The sequence below is a fragment of the Hyla sarda genome, chromosome 1 (genome assembly GCF_029499605.1).
Source record: "Hyla sarda isolate aHylSar1 chromosome 1, aHylSar1.hap1, whole genome shotgun sequence".
Lineage (NCBI taxonomy): Eukaryota > Metazoa > Chordata > Amphibia > Anura > Hylidae > Hyla > Hyla sarda.
The window spans coordinates 85,820,501-85,842,059 of record NC_079189.1 but is presented as its reverse complement, the minus strand read 5'-3'; the positions used below and the strand labels follow the sequence as shown (position 1 = coordinate 85,842,059).

The 21,559-nt window shown below is 43.0% G+C and overlaps 1 protein-coding gene and 1 non-coding gene across 3 annotated transcripts in view; one reads left to right on the top strand and one right to left on the bottom strand.

Annotated features, from left to right (window-relative positions):
* Window positions 1–688: 688 nt before the first annotated feature.
* Window positions 689–21,559, bottom strand: part of SHISA3 (shisa family member 3) — a 147,210-nt gene continuing 126,339 nt past the window's right edge. For both annotated transcript variants that reach the window (XM_056557238.1, XM_056557228.1), the window contains one exon: window positions 689–3,094. In XM_056557238.1, coding sequence (XP_056413213.1) covers window positions 2,661–3,094 — 434 coding nt within the window. In that variant the 3' untranslated portion in view covers window positions 689–2,660. The remainder of the gene's footprint in view (window positions 3,095–21,559) is intronic.
* LOC130343795 (U2 spliceosomal RNA) lies at window positions 11,930–12,112 on the top strand. The gene has a single exon (XR_008882995.1). It is a non-coding gene; the product is annotated as a U2 spliceosomal RNA (small nuclear RNA).

Sequence of the window (21,559 nt, the reverse complement as noted above, 5' to 3'; positions counted from 1 at the left end):
CCTGATACGACATCAGACATCGAGAGACCCAGGGGACATGCTAGGAAGAATAATGCAAAGATAGCTGTACTACACCTGAAGAATCTTGTTCATTAGTGAATCTGTTATCATTTTCATGCTGCCCAAGCCACCAGTTGACAGGGTGGCCCCCAAGCCGCTTCTCCCAACCCTGCCAGCCTACAGGGTGGCCCCCAAGCCGCTTCTCCCAACCCTGCCAGCCTTTATTAATAGATCTCTACCTATACCCAGAGAGAGTGAGCACTGTCAATCAAGGATGACAGTGGTTCAGGCTGTCTAAAAATTATAGGTTCCCTTTAATCTGGATAAGGCCCCTGCATGAGATTCCTTGGGGTGTCTCACTATTGTTTCAATAACTAGAACAGCCTACTTACACCCTCTCTCCATACTTGTCTGATCAGGCAGAACAACAGAATTATATTGACATTATAAAATAAGCCATTAAAGGTTGTTTTTCTCGTTCTTTCGATTTGGTCGTTACTTTATAGTAAGTTTTGTTTTGTTTGTTTACTGTATATTTTGTATTATATGTTCTATTTTTTTTTTCTATGAATGTCCATGGGTTGTATGGAATATTTGACTCCTGCTGCTGTCACTAGAAGTTTTGGTGCTGCATGACTAATGTCTGTTCTGTATGTTTTATTCATAACTCAGGTTTTGTTTTGTGATTTATATTTTTTTTCTGAAGTATGGTCTACATCACATTTATAGTCTTTTAGGCAAGCAAGGATACAACTTGAAGAAATTGGCACAGTTTTTTTTTTTTTTTGTTAACATCTATGTTGTCTATTAATTTAGGAATGTGCATGGATAACGCAGTATTTTTCAATGTTTTGTCTCAATTGTTTAAATTTAATAAAAGTTATAGTTTCAACATGAATATGGGTTTTGTTTTTTATTTTTAGTTTTTTTTAATCGCTTTGTCTCTAGCTCTCCACCTCCTCCCTTTCTCCCAAGACAACGCGTTATCCTCTATCTCAGAAGGTATGACTGGAGCTCTAGCCCCACCCCGAATAATGCCATTACCTCTGACCAGCCCTGCAGTCTATACAACCATCTCCCTGTTATATACACACAAACGAAAATTTAGGAAGAATGTGGTGTGTTTACAGCGCTGACCAATACCACAGGTAGAGGAGCAAACGGAGTGAGTAAAGCCGGTTTTGCAGGCATACTGTGCAATAGTCTGCTGTAAAATGTGATTTTCTCCATCAACTCTGGGTGGGGAACTGACAGGAGTTCTGTGGTAGGGAAGTAGGCAAGGTGGGAGAACTGTGATGGAAAGCAGAGGGGAAGCAATTGTAGTGCTAAGCAACTGCTCAACCAGGATGTACAGGATTAAGGAACCCCCCCAAACAATGGTTCGTTGGTGGTTTCAGGAATGGGGCAGACATGTAAGCAATGATAAAGGCTTCTACAGCATTTTTTTTCCTCATGAGTACCCCTTTAAAGCGTTACTGTCATTTGTATAAACTTTAGACTTGTTGACCAGACATGTCAAAAGTTTAGGTCGTATGGGGTTGCAATAGTGCAATGGCCACCTGATCTGACTAATGTGCATGATAGACTGTAATGGGGCAGATCAGGGAGTAAAGTGCGCTTTAACTCGTGATTACAGGAGGACTTAGAACTTTGACTTTTGGAGAACTTGTTAAAAGTTTATACAAATGACAGAAATGCTTTAAGGTTTGAACACATTGTCTCCCCTCTAAATATTACAAAACCATTCCTATCACATTTACATAGCCAAGAAAATTTGTTAACCAATTCACAAAAGTATTCTCTTCAATGATCAGTGATCAGATCTTCATTTAAGTCATGTAAAAGACAACCAAATATATTGAATAGTACACAAACATAACATTAGTTATCATTGATGGTACAGAACACCAGGAATTCCTTATAATGTTTGCTGTACGATCTAGCTGTCATGCCTAATTTTTTAAGTGAAAAAAAAACTGTTCTGGACAATTAACATACCATAGAACACTAGTCAGATGGAAAATATGACAGGAAATTTTTATTAATCTTGATTTATATAGCGCTGTCACAATCTGTGGCACTGTACAATGTGATCCAAAAATTGGTAAATCTGCAAACAATTGAAAATTAGATCCACGATTTTATACGTAATTTGGAAGACGTAACAGCTTTTAAAATGTTTACCCCTGTGTAAGACTGTAAGTCACAACTCTATTATATATGTCCATGTAATATATGTAGTATTTTTCTTTTAACGTGAAATAAGATTGTCAGGTTTAGTCTCATTGTAGGATCCACCAGGATGACCACCAGTGCAATAAAATCGTGTCAGCTGTTGAATCACAATTCCACACTAATTATTCATTTCATTATTGAGTTTGTTTTTATAAAGAACATGTTCTATTAGAACCCAAATATTGTATTTATTTTTAGAAAACCTTTGCTGCCCAACAGTCAGAAGCAAATCAACTACTACAGCAGCTTATTCACCGGTAGGAAAGTAAATGTTGGCTATATTATACACCTTCTATTGCACAATATGACAGTTTCTTTGCTAAATATTGAACAAAAGTATTTGTTTCTAAATAAATGTACAAACTGCATTCTCTGTATCATCCATTCCACAAATATAAAGGATTGTCACTAGTTTCCAAATAGTCTTACTGTCGGAAGTCGGGACAGTTCTTATTTGTGTTTCCATCTGCTTGGAGGGGATATGAAAAGTACTGTGTGGACACCAGAAATGTAGATGATGGATTGAGATGTATGGAATGTGCCGAAGAGTATGGAGGTGGAGGTGACGTTACTAGATAACCAGGATCTGCTCTGGAGGAGGAAAGTCTACGTACTGATCCCCCAGTAGAGGTGGAACTAGTTGCAGTGCTGGACTGTCTAGACGGAGTCCTTAGGCTACTACTGGTTAAAATCATAGGTAGAGATTCCGGAGGATAGCTGCGTAAGGTGAATCTCATTGGCTGTTGAGATGTCTGCTTCGGCCTCAAGCATGTGCAGCAGTAGACAGCTACCAGGGATCCCACGATGATGAAGGCAATGAATATGGAGCCAACAACAAGGAATGGAACATATACAGGTTCTGCAAAATAAACATGTAAGTTTATATTAAATTCAAGGGAAAAAAAGAAGCTGTCAATATTTATTTGCACTGTAGTCAGAAATGGGTGTGCTTTGTTTGAGCCCATAACTACTAATGGCCCTAGTTGCATGCTGCCATGGATACATGTAGGTTCTGTCATATGAAAAATATTTGCCCTATTCTAGATGTCTCAATTGAATGCATATTTTTTTGTTATTTAAAAAGGTTGTTTTTTTGTTTTGTTATTATTATTATTATTATTATTATTAAATACAGCCCGGGGCTGGCCTTTAAAAAATAAAAATAAATAAATAAAAAAAAACTTGACTCCTGAATCCGTCACTATTCCAGTGTCCCCATTTAGGCCTGCTGTGAGCACTGTCCTCTGCTGATGTGCCATACATGCAAGCAGAGATCATGCAGATCAGCAGGCCCGGTGGCGGACACGGGAGCAATAGCAGAATTAAAAGGGAGGAAAGTTTCTAGCATGGTTCCAGCCTGTGCTCAGTTTCTTTAATCCCGGACATCCCTTTAATGCAAAACGATATTGTAATATTAAAGGGGTTATCCAGGAAAAAACTTTTTATTTATATATATATATATATATATATATATATATCAACTGGCTCCAGAAAGTTAAACAGATTTGTAAATTACTTCTATTAAAAAATCTTAATCCTTTCAGTACTTATGAGCTTCTGAATTTGAGTTGTTCTTTTTTGTCTAAATCCTCTCTGATGACACCTGTCTCGGGAAACGCCCAGTTTAGAAGAGGTTTGCTATGGGGATTTGCTTCTAAACTGAACGGTACCCGAGGCAGGTGTCATCAGAGAGCACTTAGACAGAAAAGAACAACCTTAACTTCAGAAGCTCATAAATACTGAAAGGATTAAGATTTTTTAATAGAAGTAATTTACAAATCTAGAAGTAAACAAGAAACAACAGTGGCACCGATACCTTAGGCCTCCTAAGACCACGAGATGGAGACGGCGTCCCGCTAGACTGGAAATCCACCCTGGTAGCGGAGGTGCTAGGACAATAAAGACCGTAGTCACTAAATTGTAGTAAATAAAGAAAAAAGGTGTCCTGCACTCACCGCTTCTATCCAGGTAATCCTGCTCCCATCTCGGGTCACGACTCGAACACGGAGGACATGGGTTGTGGAGCGCTCCACAACCCATGTCCTCCGTGTTCGAGTCGTGACCCGAGATGGGAGCAGGATTACCTGGATAGAAGCGGTGAGTGCAGGACACCTTTTTTCTTTATTTACTATAATTTACAAATCTGTTTAACTTTCTGGAGCCAGTTGAAATTTTTTTTTCCTGGATAACCCCTTTAAGGAATATGAAGTGTGCACAAAACAAATGAGTTACTGTTAACAACAAAACTATAAGGGAAAGTCTGGACCTTTTATAAACCAAAAATAAGAGCAGGTGGGATGAGGGAGCAAGAGGGGTCGGAAAAAAAGACCATATTCAACAAAAAAAGGTTATTGGGGAGTAATAGTATCAATACATATTTTTATAGTAGAAATGAACACAAATTCTGGGTAATTCACGCTATTCATGCACGTATTGTTTTATTTAGTATTTTAATTCTGAAATGTTGCCCCCCTGTTCTTTACATATATTACACTAATAAACGGAGTAGTGTGGGTTTCTATAGCCTCCATGGTCTGCACCCTACCCTGACTCATACGTCCCATCTACTCCGGGCAAGCTGCTAAGCTACCTGAGCCTGTGAGCAGGAAGTGAACACTTTCACACCATAAATAATGAGGCTGCGCTGTGTTCCAACATCAACACACCGGCAGAAGGAGAAACACATGTATAAAACATGCTGAGAAATCTCCTTCACCCACACAAGAATCAAACTGCTCTTCTGTGTAACACTTCTGCAACATCCCTTCATATTTACTCCCGGTGACTGCATCCTTGGGGCACGACTGGCATGTTTCGTCAATGCCAATTCAAACATTGAATGAAAAGCCTTGAATTCATTCTAGATCAGAAGTAATGATTTTATTTTACCAGAGCTGCTTAAAGTACTAGATCACTGATCATCATTGCTAGAAGCACTGAAAAGATCTAACTACTTGCCACAGATTCAGACCATGTGACTACCATGGGGCCCTTGGTGGGAGAGGGCCCAGTTTGTCCCATCACCTTGCTTCTGGGGGGGGAGAATCTGTGTATGAGTCCACCTCTGTAAGGACTACCATATATACTCGAGTATAAGCTGAGTTTTTCAGCACGATTTTTCGTGCTGAAAACGCCCCCCTCGGCTTATACTCGAGTGAACTCTCCGCCTGTCGATCCCTTCATCGGTGGTCTTTAACCTGCGGACCTCCAGAGGTTTCAAAACTACAACTCCCAGCATGCCATCGGCTGTCTGGGCATGCTGGGTGTTGTAGTTTTGAAACCTCTGGAGGTCCACAGGTTGAAGACCACTGCGGCCTTTGTCATCATACAGCCCCCCCCCCCCTTTTTTTTTTTTGTACTCTCCTCCCCTCGGTGGGAAGGAAGGGTGAGTTGGTCCAGGCCATCTATGCTGCAGGGACCGTCCAGTGGGGATGGTTAGTCATTGCGGGCTGTCCATTTTCACCGGGGGGGGGGGCTTCTTCTTCGGGCCCGGTGTGTGACGTTGCCTTGACAACGACACACAGGGACGTTCATGCGCAACGTCCCTGTGCGTCGTCGTCAAGGTAACGTCTTTAGTCCGGGGCCGAAGCACGGAGAAGAGGCCACCCTGGGGAAAATGGACAGCCCGCAACGACTAATCCTCACCACCGGACGGTTCCTGCAGCATAGATGGCTCGGACCAGTTCACTCTAACTTCCTGCCGAGGGGAGGTGAGTACAAAACAAAAGGGGGGAGTAGTCTTCAACCTGCGGACCTCCAGAGGTTTCAAAACTACAACACCCAGCATGCCCGGGAGTGGTAGTTTTGAAACCTGGAGGTCCGCAGGTTGAAGACCACTGATGAAGGGATTGACAGGCGGTGATGATGAAGGGGGAGGATGATGACGAAGGCCGCTGTGGTCTTCAACCTGCGGACCTCCAGAGGTTTCAAAACTACAACTCCCAGCATGCCTGGACATGCCAATGGCTGTCCGGGCATGCTGGGAGTTGTAGTTTTGCAACATCTGGAGGTCCGCAGGTTGAAGACCACTGATGAAGGGATTGACAGGCGGAGATGATGAATGGGGGGGGGGGGGGATTATGTAGTTCCCACCCTAGGCTTATAGTCGAGTCAATAACTTTTATTTATTTTTTATTTTTTCCCTGGGTTTTTGGGGTAAAATTAGGGGCGTCGGCTTACACTCGGGTCGGCTTATACTCTAGTATATACGGTACATTGTTAGCAAACAAGGGGTCAGCAAATGGCCTAAAGGATGATGGAAAAAGATTGGAGGAGGAAACCACAGACTCTTCTGTCCCTGGTAGAGATGAGCGAAGTTACAGTGATTCGATTCGTCACGAACCTCGCGGCTCGGCATTTTCCAGCACACCGGAGCACCTGAAAGCTGAACTAATTTCAGCAACTGCCGAGCCGCGAAGTTCGTGACGAATCGAATCACTGTAACTTCACTCATCTCTAGTCCCTGGTCTAGAACCTGGCATTACATCGTATGGTCCATTTTCTCTTTTCTTTGTATGTCCCTGCACAAAATATTTTCATCTAGTTTTATGCCTTTCATCTAGTTCTGTACATTGAAAAAGGTTCTATGCTCTAAAGCAGTGGTCTTCAACCTGCGGACCTCCAGATGTTTCAAAACTACAACTCCCAGCATGCCCGGACAGCCATCGGCTGTCCGGGCATGCTGGGAGTTGTAGTTTTGAAACATCTGGAGGTCCGCAGGTTGAAGACCACTGCACTAGCTGTCTGAATTATGTTGTGGACACTGCTCTGTGGCCCCTGTGACCCATCACATTCTCTCTATATAATACTACATGTGGTAATTTGTGCCACATACTGTACATAGTCACTACTAAGATGATTTATTGTGACTCAAAATGGTCTTTAGGCTCGTTTCACATGAGTGGATAATATTATAAGCACCTTTTCAATGCTACAAGGTCAGTCTAGGACATTTAGACATGCTACACTTATGTGAAACTGATGCATTATGCGAAATTAAACATATTTCAAATGTACAAGCATTACTGAAATGTCTCGTTAGAGAGAGATAAGCTTACTAATCCCTCACAGGCCTGCTTTGTTTTAATAACTGTTGCCCTTGGTTACGACCCGCTGAGGTGGTCACACATGCTCAACTGCAGTCTCCTGAAGGTAATGGAAGTCTCCCATTGTCTAATTTTTGGTGAGCCTATGTGAATTGAGGCCTCTGTTTCCAGTTCTTAGCTGACAATATGGCACCCGGTGTGGTCTGCTGCTGCTGTAGCTTGGCTTGTGCGTACAGAGTTACTGTTGCTTTTCTGTCATCTCGAACCAGTCTGCCCATTTTTCTCTGAAATTTGACATCAACAATGCATTTCCATCCACACAACTGCCACTCCCTCAATATTTTCAGACCATTCTCTGTAAACCCTAGAAATGGTTGTGCATTAAAATCCCAGTAGATCAGTAGTTTCTAAATTATTACTCGAACCAGCCTGTCTGGCACCAACAATCATGCTACATTCAAAGTCTCCTTAAAGGGGTACTCCCGTGGCAAACTTTTTTTTTTTTTTTTTTTTTTTTTTTTTATCAACTGGTGCCAGAAAGTTAAACAGATTTGTAAATTATTTCTCTTAACCCCTTAAGGACCAGGGGGTTTTCTGTTTTTGCACTTTCATTTTTTCCTCCTTACCTTTCAATTTTGCACATAATGATGGCTTATTTTTGGCGCCACCAATTCTACTTTGTAATGACCTCAGTCATTTTACCCAAAAATCTATTGCGAAACGGAAAAAAAAATCATTGAGACAAAATTTATTCTGTAGGTCCATATGATTAAAATGATACCCTACTTATACATAGGTTTGATTTTGTCGCAATTCTGAAAAAGATCATATCTACATGCAGGAAAATTTATACGTTTAAAATTGTCATCTTCTGACCCCTATAACTTTTTTTCTGCATATGGGGCAGTATGAGGGCTCATTTTTTGCACCATGATCTGAAGTTTTTCGCGGTACCATTTTTGTATTGATCGGACTTATTGATCGCTTTTTTATCCATTTTTTCATGATATAAAAAGTGACCAAAAATACACCATTTTGGACTTTAACCCCTTAAGGACGCAGGATGTAAATGTACGTCCTGGTGCGGTGGTACTTAACGCACCAGAACGTACATTTACGTCCTGTGCATAACCACGGGCATCGGAGCGATGCCCATGTCATGCGCGGCTGATCGCAGCCAGGGACCCGCCGGCAATGGCCGACGCCCGCGATCTCGCGGGCGTCCGCCATTAACCCCTCAGGTGCCGTGGTCAATACAGATCCCGGCATCTGCGGCAGTGCGCGATTTGAATGAATGATCGGATCGCCCGCAGCGCTGCTGCAGGGATCCGATCATTCAGAACGCCGCACGGAGGTCCCCTCTCCTTCCTCCGTCCGGCTCCCGGCGTCTCCTGCTCTGGTCTGTGATCGATTTATCTACAGATTACAGCTGATTATTGGGGGTCCCAGCAGGGACCATTCTATGAGTAGAGACTGTCCAAAGCCCCCTAGAGAACCCATTAACCCCTTAAGGACGCAGGACGTAAATGTACGTCCTGGTGCGGTGGTACTTAACGCACCAGGACGTACATTTACGTCCTGTGCATAACCGCGGGCATCGGAGCGATGCCCGTGTCATGCGCGGCTGATCCCAGCTGCTGATCGCAGCCAGGGACCCGCCGGCAATGGCCGACGCCCGCGATCTCGCGGGCGTCCGCCATTAACCCCTCAGGTGCCGTGGTCAATACAGATCCCGGCATCTGCGGCAGTGCGCGATTTGAATGAATGATCGGATCGCCCGCAGCGCTGCTGCAGGGATCCGATCATTCAGAACGCCGCACGGAGGTCCCCTCTCCTTCCTCCGTCCGGCTCCCGGCGTCTCCTGCTCTGGTCTGTGATCGAGCAGACCAGAGCAGGAGATGACCGATAATACTGATCTGTTCCATGTCCTACACATAGAACAGATCAGTATTAGCAATCATGGTATTGCTATGAATAGTCCCCTATGGGGACTATTCAAGTGTAAAAAAAAATGTAAAAGTAAAAAAAAAAAAGTGAAAAATCCCCTCCCCCAATAAAAAAGTAAAACGTCAGTTTTTTCCTATTTTACCCCCAAAAAGCGTAAAAAAATACATTTTATAGACATATTTGGTATTGCCGCGTGCGTAAATGTCCGAACTATTAAAAGAAAATGTTAATGATCCCGTACGGTGAACGGCGTGAACGAAAAAAAAAAGTCCAAAATTGCTACTTTTTTAATACATTTTATAAAAAATAATTATAAAAAATGTATTAAGTTTTTTATATGCAAATGTGGTATCAAAAAAAAGTACAGATCATGGCGCAAAAAATGAGCCCCCATACCGCCGCTTATACGGAAAAATAAAAAAGTTAGAGGTCATCAAAATAAAGGGATTCTAAACGTACTAAGTTGGTTAAAAAGTTTGTGATTTTTTTAAAGCACAACAATAATATAAAAGTATGTAATAATGGGTATCATTTTAATCGTATTGACCCTCAGAATAAAGAACACGTCATTTTTACCATAAATTGTACGGCGTGAAAACGAAACCTTCCAAAATTAGCAAAATTGCGCTTTTCTTTTTAATTTCCCCACAAAAATAGTGTTTTTTGGTTGCGCCATACATTTTATGATATAATGAGTGATGTCATTACAAAGGACAACTGGTCCCACAAAAAACAAGCCCTCATACTAGTCTGTGGATGAAAATATAAAAGAGTTATGATTTTTAGAAGGCGAGGAGGAAAAAATGAAAACTTAAAAATTAAATTGTCTGAGTCCTTAACCCCTTAAGGACTCAGACAATTACATTTTTACGTTTTCATTTTTTCCTCCTCGCCTTCTAAAAATCCTAACTCTTTTATATTTTCATCCACAGACTAGTATGAGGACTTGTTTTTTGCGCGACCAGTTGTCCTTTGTAATGACATCACTCATTATATCATAAAATGTATGGCGCAACCAAAAAACACTATTTTTGTGGGGAAATTAAAACGAAAAACGCAATTTTGCTAATTTTGGAAGGTTTCGTTTTCACGCCGTACAATTTATGGTAAAAATGACGTGTTCTTTATTCTGAGGGTCAATACGATTAAAATGATACCCATTATTATATACTTTTATATTATTGTTGCGCTTAAAAAAAATCACAAACTTTTTAACCAAATTGGTACGTTTATAATCCCTTTATTTTGATGACCTATAACTTTTTTTTATTTTTCCGTATAAGCGGCGGTATGGGGGCTCATTTTTTGCGCCATGATCTGTACTTTTTTTTTGATACCACATTTGCATATAAAAAACTTTTAATACATTTTTTAGAATTTTTTTTAAATAAAATGTATTAAAAAAGTAGGAATTTTGGACTTTTTAATTTTTTTCCGTTCACGCCGTTAACCGTATGGGATCATTAACATTTTATTTTAATAGTTCGGAACTTTACGCACGCGGCGATACCAAATATGTCTATAAAAAAAAATTTTACGCTTTTTGGGGGTAAAATAGGAAAAAACGGACGTTTTACTTTTTTATTGGGGGAGGGGATTTTTCACTTTTTTTTTACTTTTACTTTTACATTTTTTTTTATTTTTTTTTACACTTGAATAGTCCCCATAGGGGACTATTCATAGCAATACCATGATTGCTAATACTGATCTGTTCTATGTATAGGACATAGAACAGATCAGTATTATCGGTCATCTCCTGCTCTGGTCTGCTCGATCACAGACCAGAGCAGGAGATGCCGGGAGCCGCACGGAGGAAGGAGAGGGGACCTCTGTGCGGCGTTATGAATGATCGGATCCCCGCAGCAGCGCTGCGGGCGATCCGATCGTTCATTTAAATCGCGAACTGCCGCAGATGCCGGGATCTGTATTGATCCCGGCACCTGAGGGGTTAATGGCGGACGCCCGCGAGATCGCGGGCGTCGGCCATTGCCGGCGGGTCCCTGGCTGCGATCAGCAGCCGGGATCAGCCGCGCATGACACGGGCATCGCTCCAATGCCCGCGGTTATGCTTAGGACGTAAATGTACGTCCTGGTGCGTTAAGTACCACCGCACCAGGACGTACATTTACGTCCTGCATCCTTAAGGGGTTAAGGCCAAAATGGTCTGAGTCCTTAAGGGGTTAATTTAATTATATATTTTTATAATTCGGACATTTCCGCACGTGGCAATACCACATTTGTTTATTTTTATTTACACTTTTTTTTTTATTAGGGGAGGGGTTAAATGATCTTTATACCCTTTTTATCACTTTTTTTTTTTGCAGTGTTATAGCTCCCATAGGGACCTATAACATTGCACACACTGGTCTTTTACATCGATTAATGGTTTCTCATAGGAAACCATTGATCGATGATTCTGCCGCTTGACTGCTCATGCCTGAATCTCATTCGGTGATCAAACACCAGGAGGCAAGGTAGGAGACCCTCCTCGTGTCCCAGAGCTGTTCGGGATGCGGCGATTTCGCCGCGGACATCCAGAACAGCCCCCTGAGCCAACCGGCAGTGATTTACTTTGAATGCTGAGTCTAAAGGGTTAATAGCGCGCGGCACCGCGATCAGTGCTGTGCGCGATTAGACACTGGTCCCGGCCGACACGCTATGACTGGCCCCGCATTATAGAAAGGGAAAGGACTCAGGACGTACTCGCTTCTCGGCCTTTTGGCTAAGATCAAGTGTAGTATCTGTTCTTATCAGTTTTCATGCCGGTGGCAAACTACGCCGGTATGGGGCTGGTGGAGGTGCTGCATGGAGGATGCAGGTGTACCAGGGCTTTCCGGGGCTGGTTCTGAGGAATCAGCTCGACGGCTGCCCCGATGTGACCTGTTCCCTCAGGGTCTCGCCATGGGGCTGAGAGGGTCTAGAGCCGAGGTACTTTTGTGCCTCGGGGAGTGGTGACCCCGAGGTGCCGAAACTCACTGGGAGTATTGGCTCACTGAGTGGAAGCACGGGCACCATAATCTCTTCACCTTGTGGCACTCACCTCTTGATTCCCGGCCTTCTGGCTAGGATCAGAGAAATTTTTATAGATCCGGCCGGATGTCCGGGCAGTATATCTGCACACATTCACTTATTTATTTCTTTTTGTCTCACTGTGTCACTTTTTGCGTGTTGTGTGTTCACAGGATTTGTCAGGATGCAGTAGCCCTTCTGGGTGTCCCTCCTGGCGGTCTAGGGGAGGTGTGTGTGGCCATTAGGTTCCGCACCTCCCTGCAAACACCCCGGGTACTCCTGCTTTGGCAGGGTACCTACCCTTATCGGCTCTGCGGGCAGATACCTTGGCTAACGCCAAGGGGGATGCCGGGAGCATTTGTGGTCCCCTAGTAGCTTCGGCGAAAAGGGACATCGAACCTGGAACCTCGCAGGTACCTTTTGGTCTGTAGGCGAAGGGTAAGGTTTGTTGGGGGGCCTCTCTCCTATCGGAGAAGGGCTTGCGATAGACCGCATCCTTTGTGCACGTTTTTTTTTAGTGTAACACGTTTGCACTTTTTCTTGGACTTTGGGTAAATCGAGAGCACGTTCCTCGGCTTTAAAAAAAAAAAAAAAAGTACCTGTACATCTTTGGTCCTTAACAGGTTAAAAAATCTTAATTCTTTAATTATTCCAGTGCTTTTTAGGGGCTGTTACTACAGAAGAAATGCTTTTCTTTTTGGATATCTGTCCAGAGCAGGAGAAAATCCCCATAGCAAACATATGCTGCTCTCGACAGTTCCTAAAATGGACAGCAGAGGTCAGCAGAGAGCACTGTGGTCATGACATCAGAGAAATCCAAAAAGAAAAGCATTTCCTCTGTAGTATACAGCCCATAAATTGTATTGGAAGGATTAAGATTTTTTAATTGAAGTAATTTACAAATCTGTTTAACTTTCTGGCACCAGTTGATTTAAAAAAAAAAAAAAAAAAAAAATCCAAGGGAGTACCCCTTTAACCCCTTAAGGACCCTTGTCGTACGCCTACGTCATGACACCCTGGTACTTAAGGACCCATGACGTACGCGTATGTCATGGACAATTCCGGCGCACACCGGGTGGGGATCGGACCGGGATGCCTGCTGAAATCATTCAGCAGGCATCCCGTGCAAAGGCCCAGGGGGGTCATCAGACCCCCCCCATGTCGGCGATCGCGGCAAATCGCAAGTGAATTCACACTTGCGATTTGCGCGATTCCGGGTCATTACGGGGCTATGGTGACCCGGAATAGAAGGGGGATTGCGGGTGTCCATGACAGCCACAACCCCCCTGAAGAGATAGGAGTGAGGTGGCAAGGGTGCCACCCCTCCTATCCCTGCTATTGGTGGTCTAGACGCGACCACCAATAGCAGATCGGGGGCGGGGGGGGTTACTTTCGTTTTCCCCGTCCTGCCCACCCACAATAGGCGGGACAGGACAGGGAAACCCGACAGGGACCGGCGCCGAAGATCCACTTACCGAGCCGGAGGCTGCGGGCGATGGAGATCGGCGGCCGGCGATCGGCGGGCGGCGACGTCGTGCGGCTGGATCCTACGGAAGCCGGTGAGTTGCCTAGCGACATCTGGAGGGTACAGTCTGAGACCACTAGATAGTGGTCTCTAACTGTAGCCCTCCAGATGTTGCAAAACTACAACTCCCAGCATGCCCAGACAGCTGTTTGGGCATGCTGGAATATGTGGTTTTGCAACAGCTGGAGGGCTACAATTTGAGACCACTATATAGTGGTCCCTAAACTGTAGCCCTCCAGATCTTGCAAAACTACAACTCCTAGCATGCCCAAACAGCTGTTTGCTGTCCGGACATGCTGGCATTTGTAGTTTTGCAACAGCTGGAGGACCACAGTTTGGAGATCACTTTGCAGTGGTCTCTAAAACTGTAGCCCTCCAGATTTAGCAAAACTGCAAATCCCAGAATGCCCAAACAGCTGTCTCGGCATGCTGGGAGTTGTAGTTGCGTACCTCCAGCTGTTGCATAACTACATCTCCCAGCATGCCCTTTGGTGATCAGCACATGTTGGGAGTTGTAGTTTTGCATCAGCTGGAGGCACACTGGTTGGAAAATACTGAGTTAGATAACAGAACCTAACTGAAGGTTTTCCAACCAGTGTGCTTCCAGCTGTTGCAAAACTACAACTCCCAGCATGCACGGTCTGTCAGTACATGCTGGGAGTTGTAGTTTTGAAACAGCTAGAGGTTCCCCCACCCCCATGTGAAAGTACAGGGTACATTCACACAGGCAGGTTTACAGTAAGTTTCCTGCTTAAAGTTTGGGCTGCGGCAGCGCAAACTCCTAACGGGAAACTTACTGTAACACGCCAGTGTGAATGTACCCTAAAAACACTACACTACACTAACACATAATAAAGAGTAAAACACAACATATACACCACCTTACACTGTCCCCCCCCCCCCCCCCCCCAATAATTAAAAACGTATTGTACGGCAGTGTTTCCAAAACGGAGCCTCCAGCTGTTGCAAAACAACAACTCCCAGCATTTCTGGACAGCCACTGACTGTCCAGGCATGCTGGGAGTTTCCCAAACAGGGTGCCTCCAGCTGTTGCTAATCACTGGCGTAGAATACCCCTATGTCCACCCCTATGCAATCCCCAATTTAGTCCTCAAATGCGCATGGCGCTCTCACTTCAGAGCCCTGTCGTATTTCAAGGAAACAGGTTAGGGTCACATATGGGGTATCTCCGTACTCGGGAGAAATTGCACTACAAATTTTGGGGGGCTTTTACCCCTTATGAAAAGGAAAAGTTGGGGGCTACACCAGCTTGTTAGTGTATAAAAATAAACATTTTTACACTAACATGCTGGTGTTGCCCCATACTTTTTATTTTCACAGGCGTTAAAAGGAAAAAAAGACCCCCAAAATTTGTAACGCAATTCCTCCCGCGTACGGAAATACCCCATATGTAGGCGTAAAATGCTCTGCGGGCGCACAACAAGGCTCAGGAGTGAGAGCGCACCATGTACATTTGAGGCCTAAATTGGTGATTTGCACAGGGGTGGCCGATTTTACAGCGGTTATGACATAAACGCAAAAAAATTAATATCCACGTGACCCCATTTTGCAAACTACACCCCTCACGGAATGTAATAAGGGGTACAGTGAGCATTTACGCCCCACAGGGGTCTGACAGATTTTTGGAACAGTGGTACGTGAAAATGAAAAATTTTATTTTTCATTGCACAGCCCACTGTTCCAAAGATCTGTCAAACGCCAGTGTGGTGTAAATACTCACTGCACTCCTTATTAAATTCTGTGAGGGGTGTAATTTCCGAAATAGGGTCACATGTGGGGGGGTCCACTGTTCTGGCACCACGGGGGGCTTCGTAAACGCACATGGCCCCTGACTTCCATTCCAAACAATTTTTTCCCAAAAGCTCAATGGCGCTCCTTCTCTTCTGAGCATTGTAGTGCGCCAGCAGAGCACTTGACGTCCACACATGGGGTATTTCCATACTCAGAAGAGATGGGGTTTCAAATTTTGGGGAGCATTTTATCCTATTACCCCTTGTAAAAAAAAATTTATTTGAGGGAAAACTAGCATTTTAGTGGAAAAAAAATAAATAAAATCATTTACACATCCAACTTTCACGAAAAGTCGTCAAACACCTGTGGGGTGTTAAGGCTCACTGGACCCCTTGTTACGTGCCTTGAGGGGTGTAGTTTCCAAAATAGTATGCCATGTGGGGGGGGGGGGGGTTGCTGTTCTGGCACCATAGGGGCTTCCTAAATGTGACATGCCCCCCAAAAACCATTTCAGGAAAACTCACTCTCCAAAATCCCATTGTCGCTCCTTCCCTTCTGAGCCCTCTACTGCGCCCGCCGAACACTTGACATACACATATGAGGTATTTTCTTACTCGAGAGAAATTGGGTTACACATTTTAGGAAGATTTCTCTCCTTTTACCCCTTGTAAAAATTCAATAACTGGGTCTACAAGAACATGCGAGTGTAAAAAATGAAGATTTTGAATTTTCTCCTACACATTGCTGCTATTCCTGTGAAACACCAAAAGGGTTAACAAACCTTTTGAATGTCATTTTGAATACTTTGAGGGGTGCAGTTTTTATAATGGGGCCATTTATGGGGTATTTGCCCTTCAAATCCACTTCTAAACAGAACTGGTCCCTGAAAAATTTCGATTTTGAAAAATTTGTGTAAAATCGGAAAATTGCTGTTATACTTTGAAGCCCTCTGATGTCTTCCAAAAGTAAAAACATGTCAACTTTATGATGGAAACATAAAGTAGACATATTGTATATGTGAATCAATATATAATTTATTTGGAATATTCATTTTCCTTATAAGCAGAGAGCTTCAAAGTTAAAAAAAAAATGCGAAATTTTTACTTTTTTCATAAAATTTTGGAATTTTTCACCAAGAAATGATGCAAATATCGACAAAATGTTACCACTAACATTAAGTAGAATATGTCATGAAAAAACTATCTTGGAATCAGAATGGAAGGTAAAAGCATCCCAGAGTTATTAATGCTTAAAGTGACAGTGGTCAGATGTGCAAAAAATGGCCGTGTCCTACAGTGAAAATTGGCTGGGTCCTTAAGGGGTTAAGTTCCCTTTATTTCTCATTCTGATGCTCAGTTTGAACTTAAGCAAGTTGTCTTGATCACCTCTACATTCCTAAATGCATTGTGTTGCTGCCATGTGCTTGGCTAATTGGGTATTTGTGTTAACAAGCAATTGAACAGGTGTACCTAACAAAGTGGCAAATGTGTGTGTATATATCCTTTAAAATAAACATTTCGTTTTTATAGTTTTCTTCTGTTTTCAGAGGAACATAGTTAAAAAAAAAAAAAATCCTGATATTTTAGCAGTTTGTTTATGAACTTTTCACATTTTTTCCATACAAAGAGAAAAGCAAGAGATATTCAAGTATAAAATACAGGGGTAGAATTAAAACAACAAAAACAAAAGGGATATGACATAGGAGCTTTTTTTATGTGAATTCTATGTACAATGTAGGGATATATCTGGGCAAATACTGAATAATTTTTGTCAGAATTTCTGGATAGTTCTAGACAAGTAAAATACAGGTAAAACGAGGTCTGATGTTTGGGTCACTAGATCCCTGCCAAGAAATGACTATAGGGCAATGTGCCTACTTATTCATACTCTGGGGGAGATTTATCAAAACCTGTGCAGAGGAAAAGTTGCTGAGTTGCCCATAGCAACCAATCAGATTGCTTCTTTCATTTTGCAGAGGCCTAGTTAAAAATGAAAGTAGCGATCTGATTGGTTGCGATGGGCAACTGGGCAACTTTTCCTCTGGACAGGTTTTAATAAATCTCCCCCGTTGTGTCAACCAGATTGAAGCTATTGTGAATGTAATGATCTATGAAAATGATCTACACTTGCTCCACAGATGTTTGCTGGAAGAACTAGGGATGTGGGAGAGCTCCTTTATGTCTTTAAGAAGTGTAATGTAATCAGTCAGTTTTGGGTTAAAGGGGTACTCCGGCGCTTAGACACGATGCCTGATTGCGGGGGTCCCGCCGCTGGGGACCCCCGTGATCTTGCACGCCGCACCCCATTAACATCAGTCCCTGGAGCATGTGACGTCACGGCTCCACCCCTCAATGCCAACCTATGGGAGGGGTGGCGTCACACCCCCTCCCATAGGTTTGCATTGAGGGGCGGAGCCGGAGCTCCAGGTCTGATTACTGTCAATCATGGGGACGGAGCGTTGTGACGTCACAACGCTCCGCCCCGTGTGACATCTCGGCTCCGCCCCTCAATGCAAACCTATGGGAGGGGGCGTCACGCCCCCTCCCATAGGTTTGCATTGAGGGGCGGAGCAGTGGGCCGATTTTAATGGGGTGCGGCGTGCAAGATAACGGGGGTTCCCGGCGGCGGGACCCTCGCGATCAGGCATTTGGAGTACCCCTTTAAAGAAGATTTCCAATATAATACAAATTATATAAAGATACCTTGTCTCTGAATGTTTACCAGGTGATGCCATAGATCTGAAATTGTAAATGTTTTAATTGTAGTTATCTTGGCTGGCTCTGTGCTGCACCTTTGTTTTGATGCTGCCATGGCTTGATGTCAGCAGGTTACCATGTAAAGAACTACATGTGAGGTGGTCACATGACACTCTGACAGCAGCTAAAGTAATGGCAAGTAAAGTGCTGCATTTTTGGGTCTGTGAGACCCTTTCTAAAGGCTTCCGTGTGGTCCCTTGTATGATTTTTCTTGGTGGTTAGCATGTGGGTTGTTAATGTCCTGGACATGAGTTGTAAGGATACTGTGGGGTCAGGACGACTTCTCATCATGTACCTCTTGTTGTTCTTCTAGGTTCATTCTAGTCACGAGAATCTGCTCTACTAGATACAACAGGAGCAAGGAGCTGTGCACATAGGTTATGTGTGATATCATGTAATACAGGGAGGTGGAGATAACCATGTGTTCAAAGGACACATTCCAGCAGACGGAGCATATGGATGAAGGATGATACCCTGAAAAGTCACTATATAAGGATAACAAATTGTCTGTGTTGGGCTTGAAACATAGTGATGGATGTGCGTATGTATTATTATTTTTTTTTTAGTTCCTTTAACTTGCTGTAAGACCAGATGACTCGTGAAAGGCATCTTAAAGATATTATGGCTTACAGAAGACGGATCGAAAATCCACATTTGTGTACAGTACCATAAAGGTGAATAGGGTTCAAAAAATGATATGCTGTAGGAAAGGAGAAAAAAAGAACAGTGTAGCATGCACTATATTGTGATGCATGTGAACAAAATAAACAATGGAAGAATTCTGTTGGTTCCAATCCCGTAAAAATTTAAATATAGCAATTCTGCCAAATGGCGGAATAATACAGGGTGGGCCATGTATATGGATACACCTTAATAACATGGGAATGGTTTGTGATATTAACTGTTTGTGGCACATTAGTATATGTGAGGGGGGAAACTTTTCAAGATGGGTGGTGACCATGGCGGCCATTTTGAAGTCGGACATTTTGAATCCAACTTTTGTTTTTTCAATAGGAAGAGGGTCATGTGACACATCAAACTTATTGGGAATGTCACAAGAAAAACAATTATGTGCTTGGTTTTAATGTAACTTTATTCTTTCATGAGTTATTTACAAGTTTCTGACCACTTATAAAATGTGTTCAATGTGCTGCCCATTGTGTTGGATTGTCAATGCAACCCTCTTCTCCCACTCTTCACACACTGATAGCAACACCGCAGCAGAAATGCTAGCACAGGCTTCCAGTATCCGTAGTTTCAGGTGCTGCACATCTCGTATCTTCACAGCATAGACAATGGCCTTCAGATGACCCGTAAGATAAAAGTATAAGGGGGTCAGATCGGGAGACCTTGGGGGCCATTCAACTGGCCCACAATGACCAACCCACTTCCCAGGAAACAGTTCATCTAGGAATGCTCGGACCTGACACCCATAATGTGGTGGTCACCATCTTGCTGGAAAAACTCAGGGAACGTGCAGCTTCAGTGCATAAAGAGGGAAGCACATCATCATGTAGCAATTTCACATATCCAGTGGCCTTGAGGTTTCCATTGATGAAGAATGGCCCCACTATCTTTGTACCCCATGTACCACACCATACCATAAATTTTTGTGTTCCAACAGTCTTGGAGGGATCTATCCAATGTGGGTTAGTGTCAGACCAATAGCGGTGGTTTTGTTTGTTAACTTCACCATTCACATAAAAGTTTGCCTCATCACTAAACAAAATCTTCTGCGTAAACTGAGGGTCCTGTTCCAATTTTAGTTTAGCCCATTCTGCAGCACCTGAAACTACGGATACTGGAAGCCTGTGCTAGCATTTCTCCTGCGGTGTTGCTATCAGTGTGTGAAGGGTGGGAGAAGAGGGTTGCATTGACAATCCAACACATTTTATAAGTGGTCAGAAACTTGTAAATAACTCATGAAAGAATAAAGTTATGTTAAAACCAAGCACATCATTGTTTTTCTTGTGAAATTCCCAATAAGTTTGATGTGTCACATGACCCTCTTCCTATTGAAAAAACTAAAGTTGGATTCAAAATTGCCGACTTCAAAATGGACGACTTCAAAATGGCCGCCATGGTCACCACCCATCTTGAAAAGTTTCCCCCCTCCCATATACTAATGTGCCACAAACAGGAAGTTAATATCACCAACCATTCCCATTTTATTAAGGTGTATCCATATAAATAGCCCACCCTGTATATTGCACTTACAGTGGTCCTTATTATTATTTTTGTTATTTATGTAGCGCCCTTTACATATGATACATACAATGCCATAGGTAGTCTGGATCTGCGGCACATGAATGGCTGGAATATCTGACCAATCAGGGTGGGCATTTCACTAATAAAACCCCTTGTATACAAAGTATGTGCATTGATAGGCGGTCTAGCTGCGCCTCTGTACAGTATGGTACGGTATGGTACTACATGTTCTGTATTGATCTCTACCTGTACCGAAGTGTGCTGCTATTTTGGGTGCCAAATGAGGGCGTCTCCGTGTTATTTTTTTTGTACAGTACTAGAGAAGGTCGTGTTATCTACATAGAAAGCAATTTACCATCTCCAGCAGCCATGGGAGGACTTGCTTTATCTGTATTATCTGCTTATTTTTCCCATTTTGGGATGATATCTTGGAGGCTTTACAACCTATTTGTCTAAAGATATAATATTTTCATCCTTGAACTATTTATTCTAATGTACTATATTTGTATAACTGTTAAATACAAGAAGTGTTCAAATTAGAAAAGGTTTCTACATCTGTGGTACACGTTAGCATACTATAAAGTTTAATGGACTGACCGTAGTCTACTCATGACTATTTTCTGTGCATTTCTTGAAGGTATACTTTTAGGGACTCCAAAGAGCAGTGTACTGGTAGACTAAGTTTGGACCACTAATTAAAGGGGTACTCTGGAGAGAAAAAATGTGTTCTAATTAACTGGTGCCAAAAAAATTAACAGATTTGTAAATTACTTCTATTTAAAAATGTTTTATCCTTTCAGTCCTTATCAGATGCTGTATGCTCCAGATGAAGTTGTGTAGTTCTTTCCAGTCTGACCACATTGCTCTCTGCTGCCACCTCTGTCCATGTCAGGAACTGTCCGGAGCAGCAGAGGTTCTCTATGGGCATTTGCCCCTATTCTGGACAGTTCCTGACACAGACAGAGGTGACAGCAGAGAGCATTGTGGTCAGACTGGAAAGAACTACACAACTTCCTGTGTAGTATACAGCAGCTGATAAGTACTAGAAGGGCTGTTTAACCCCTTAAGGACTCAGGGTTTTT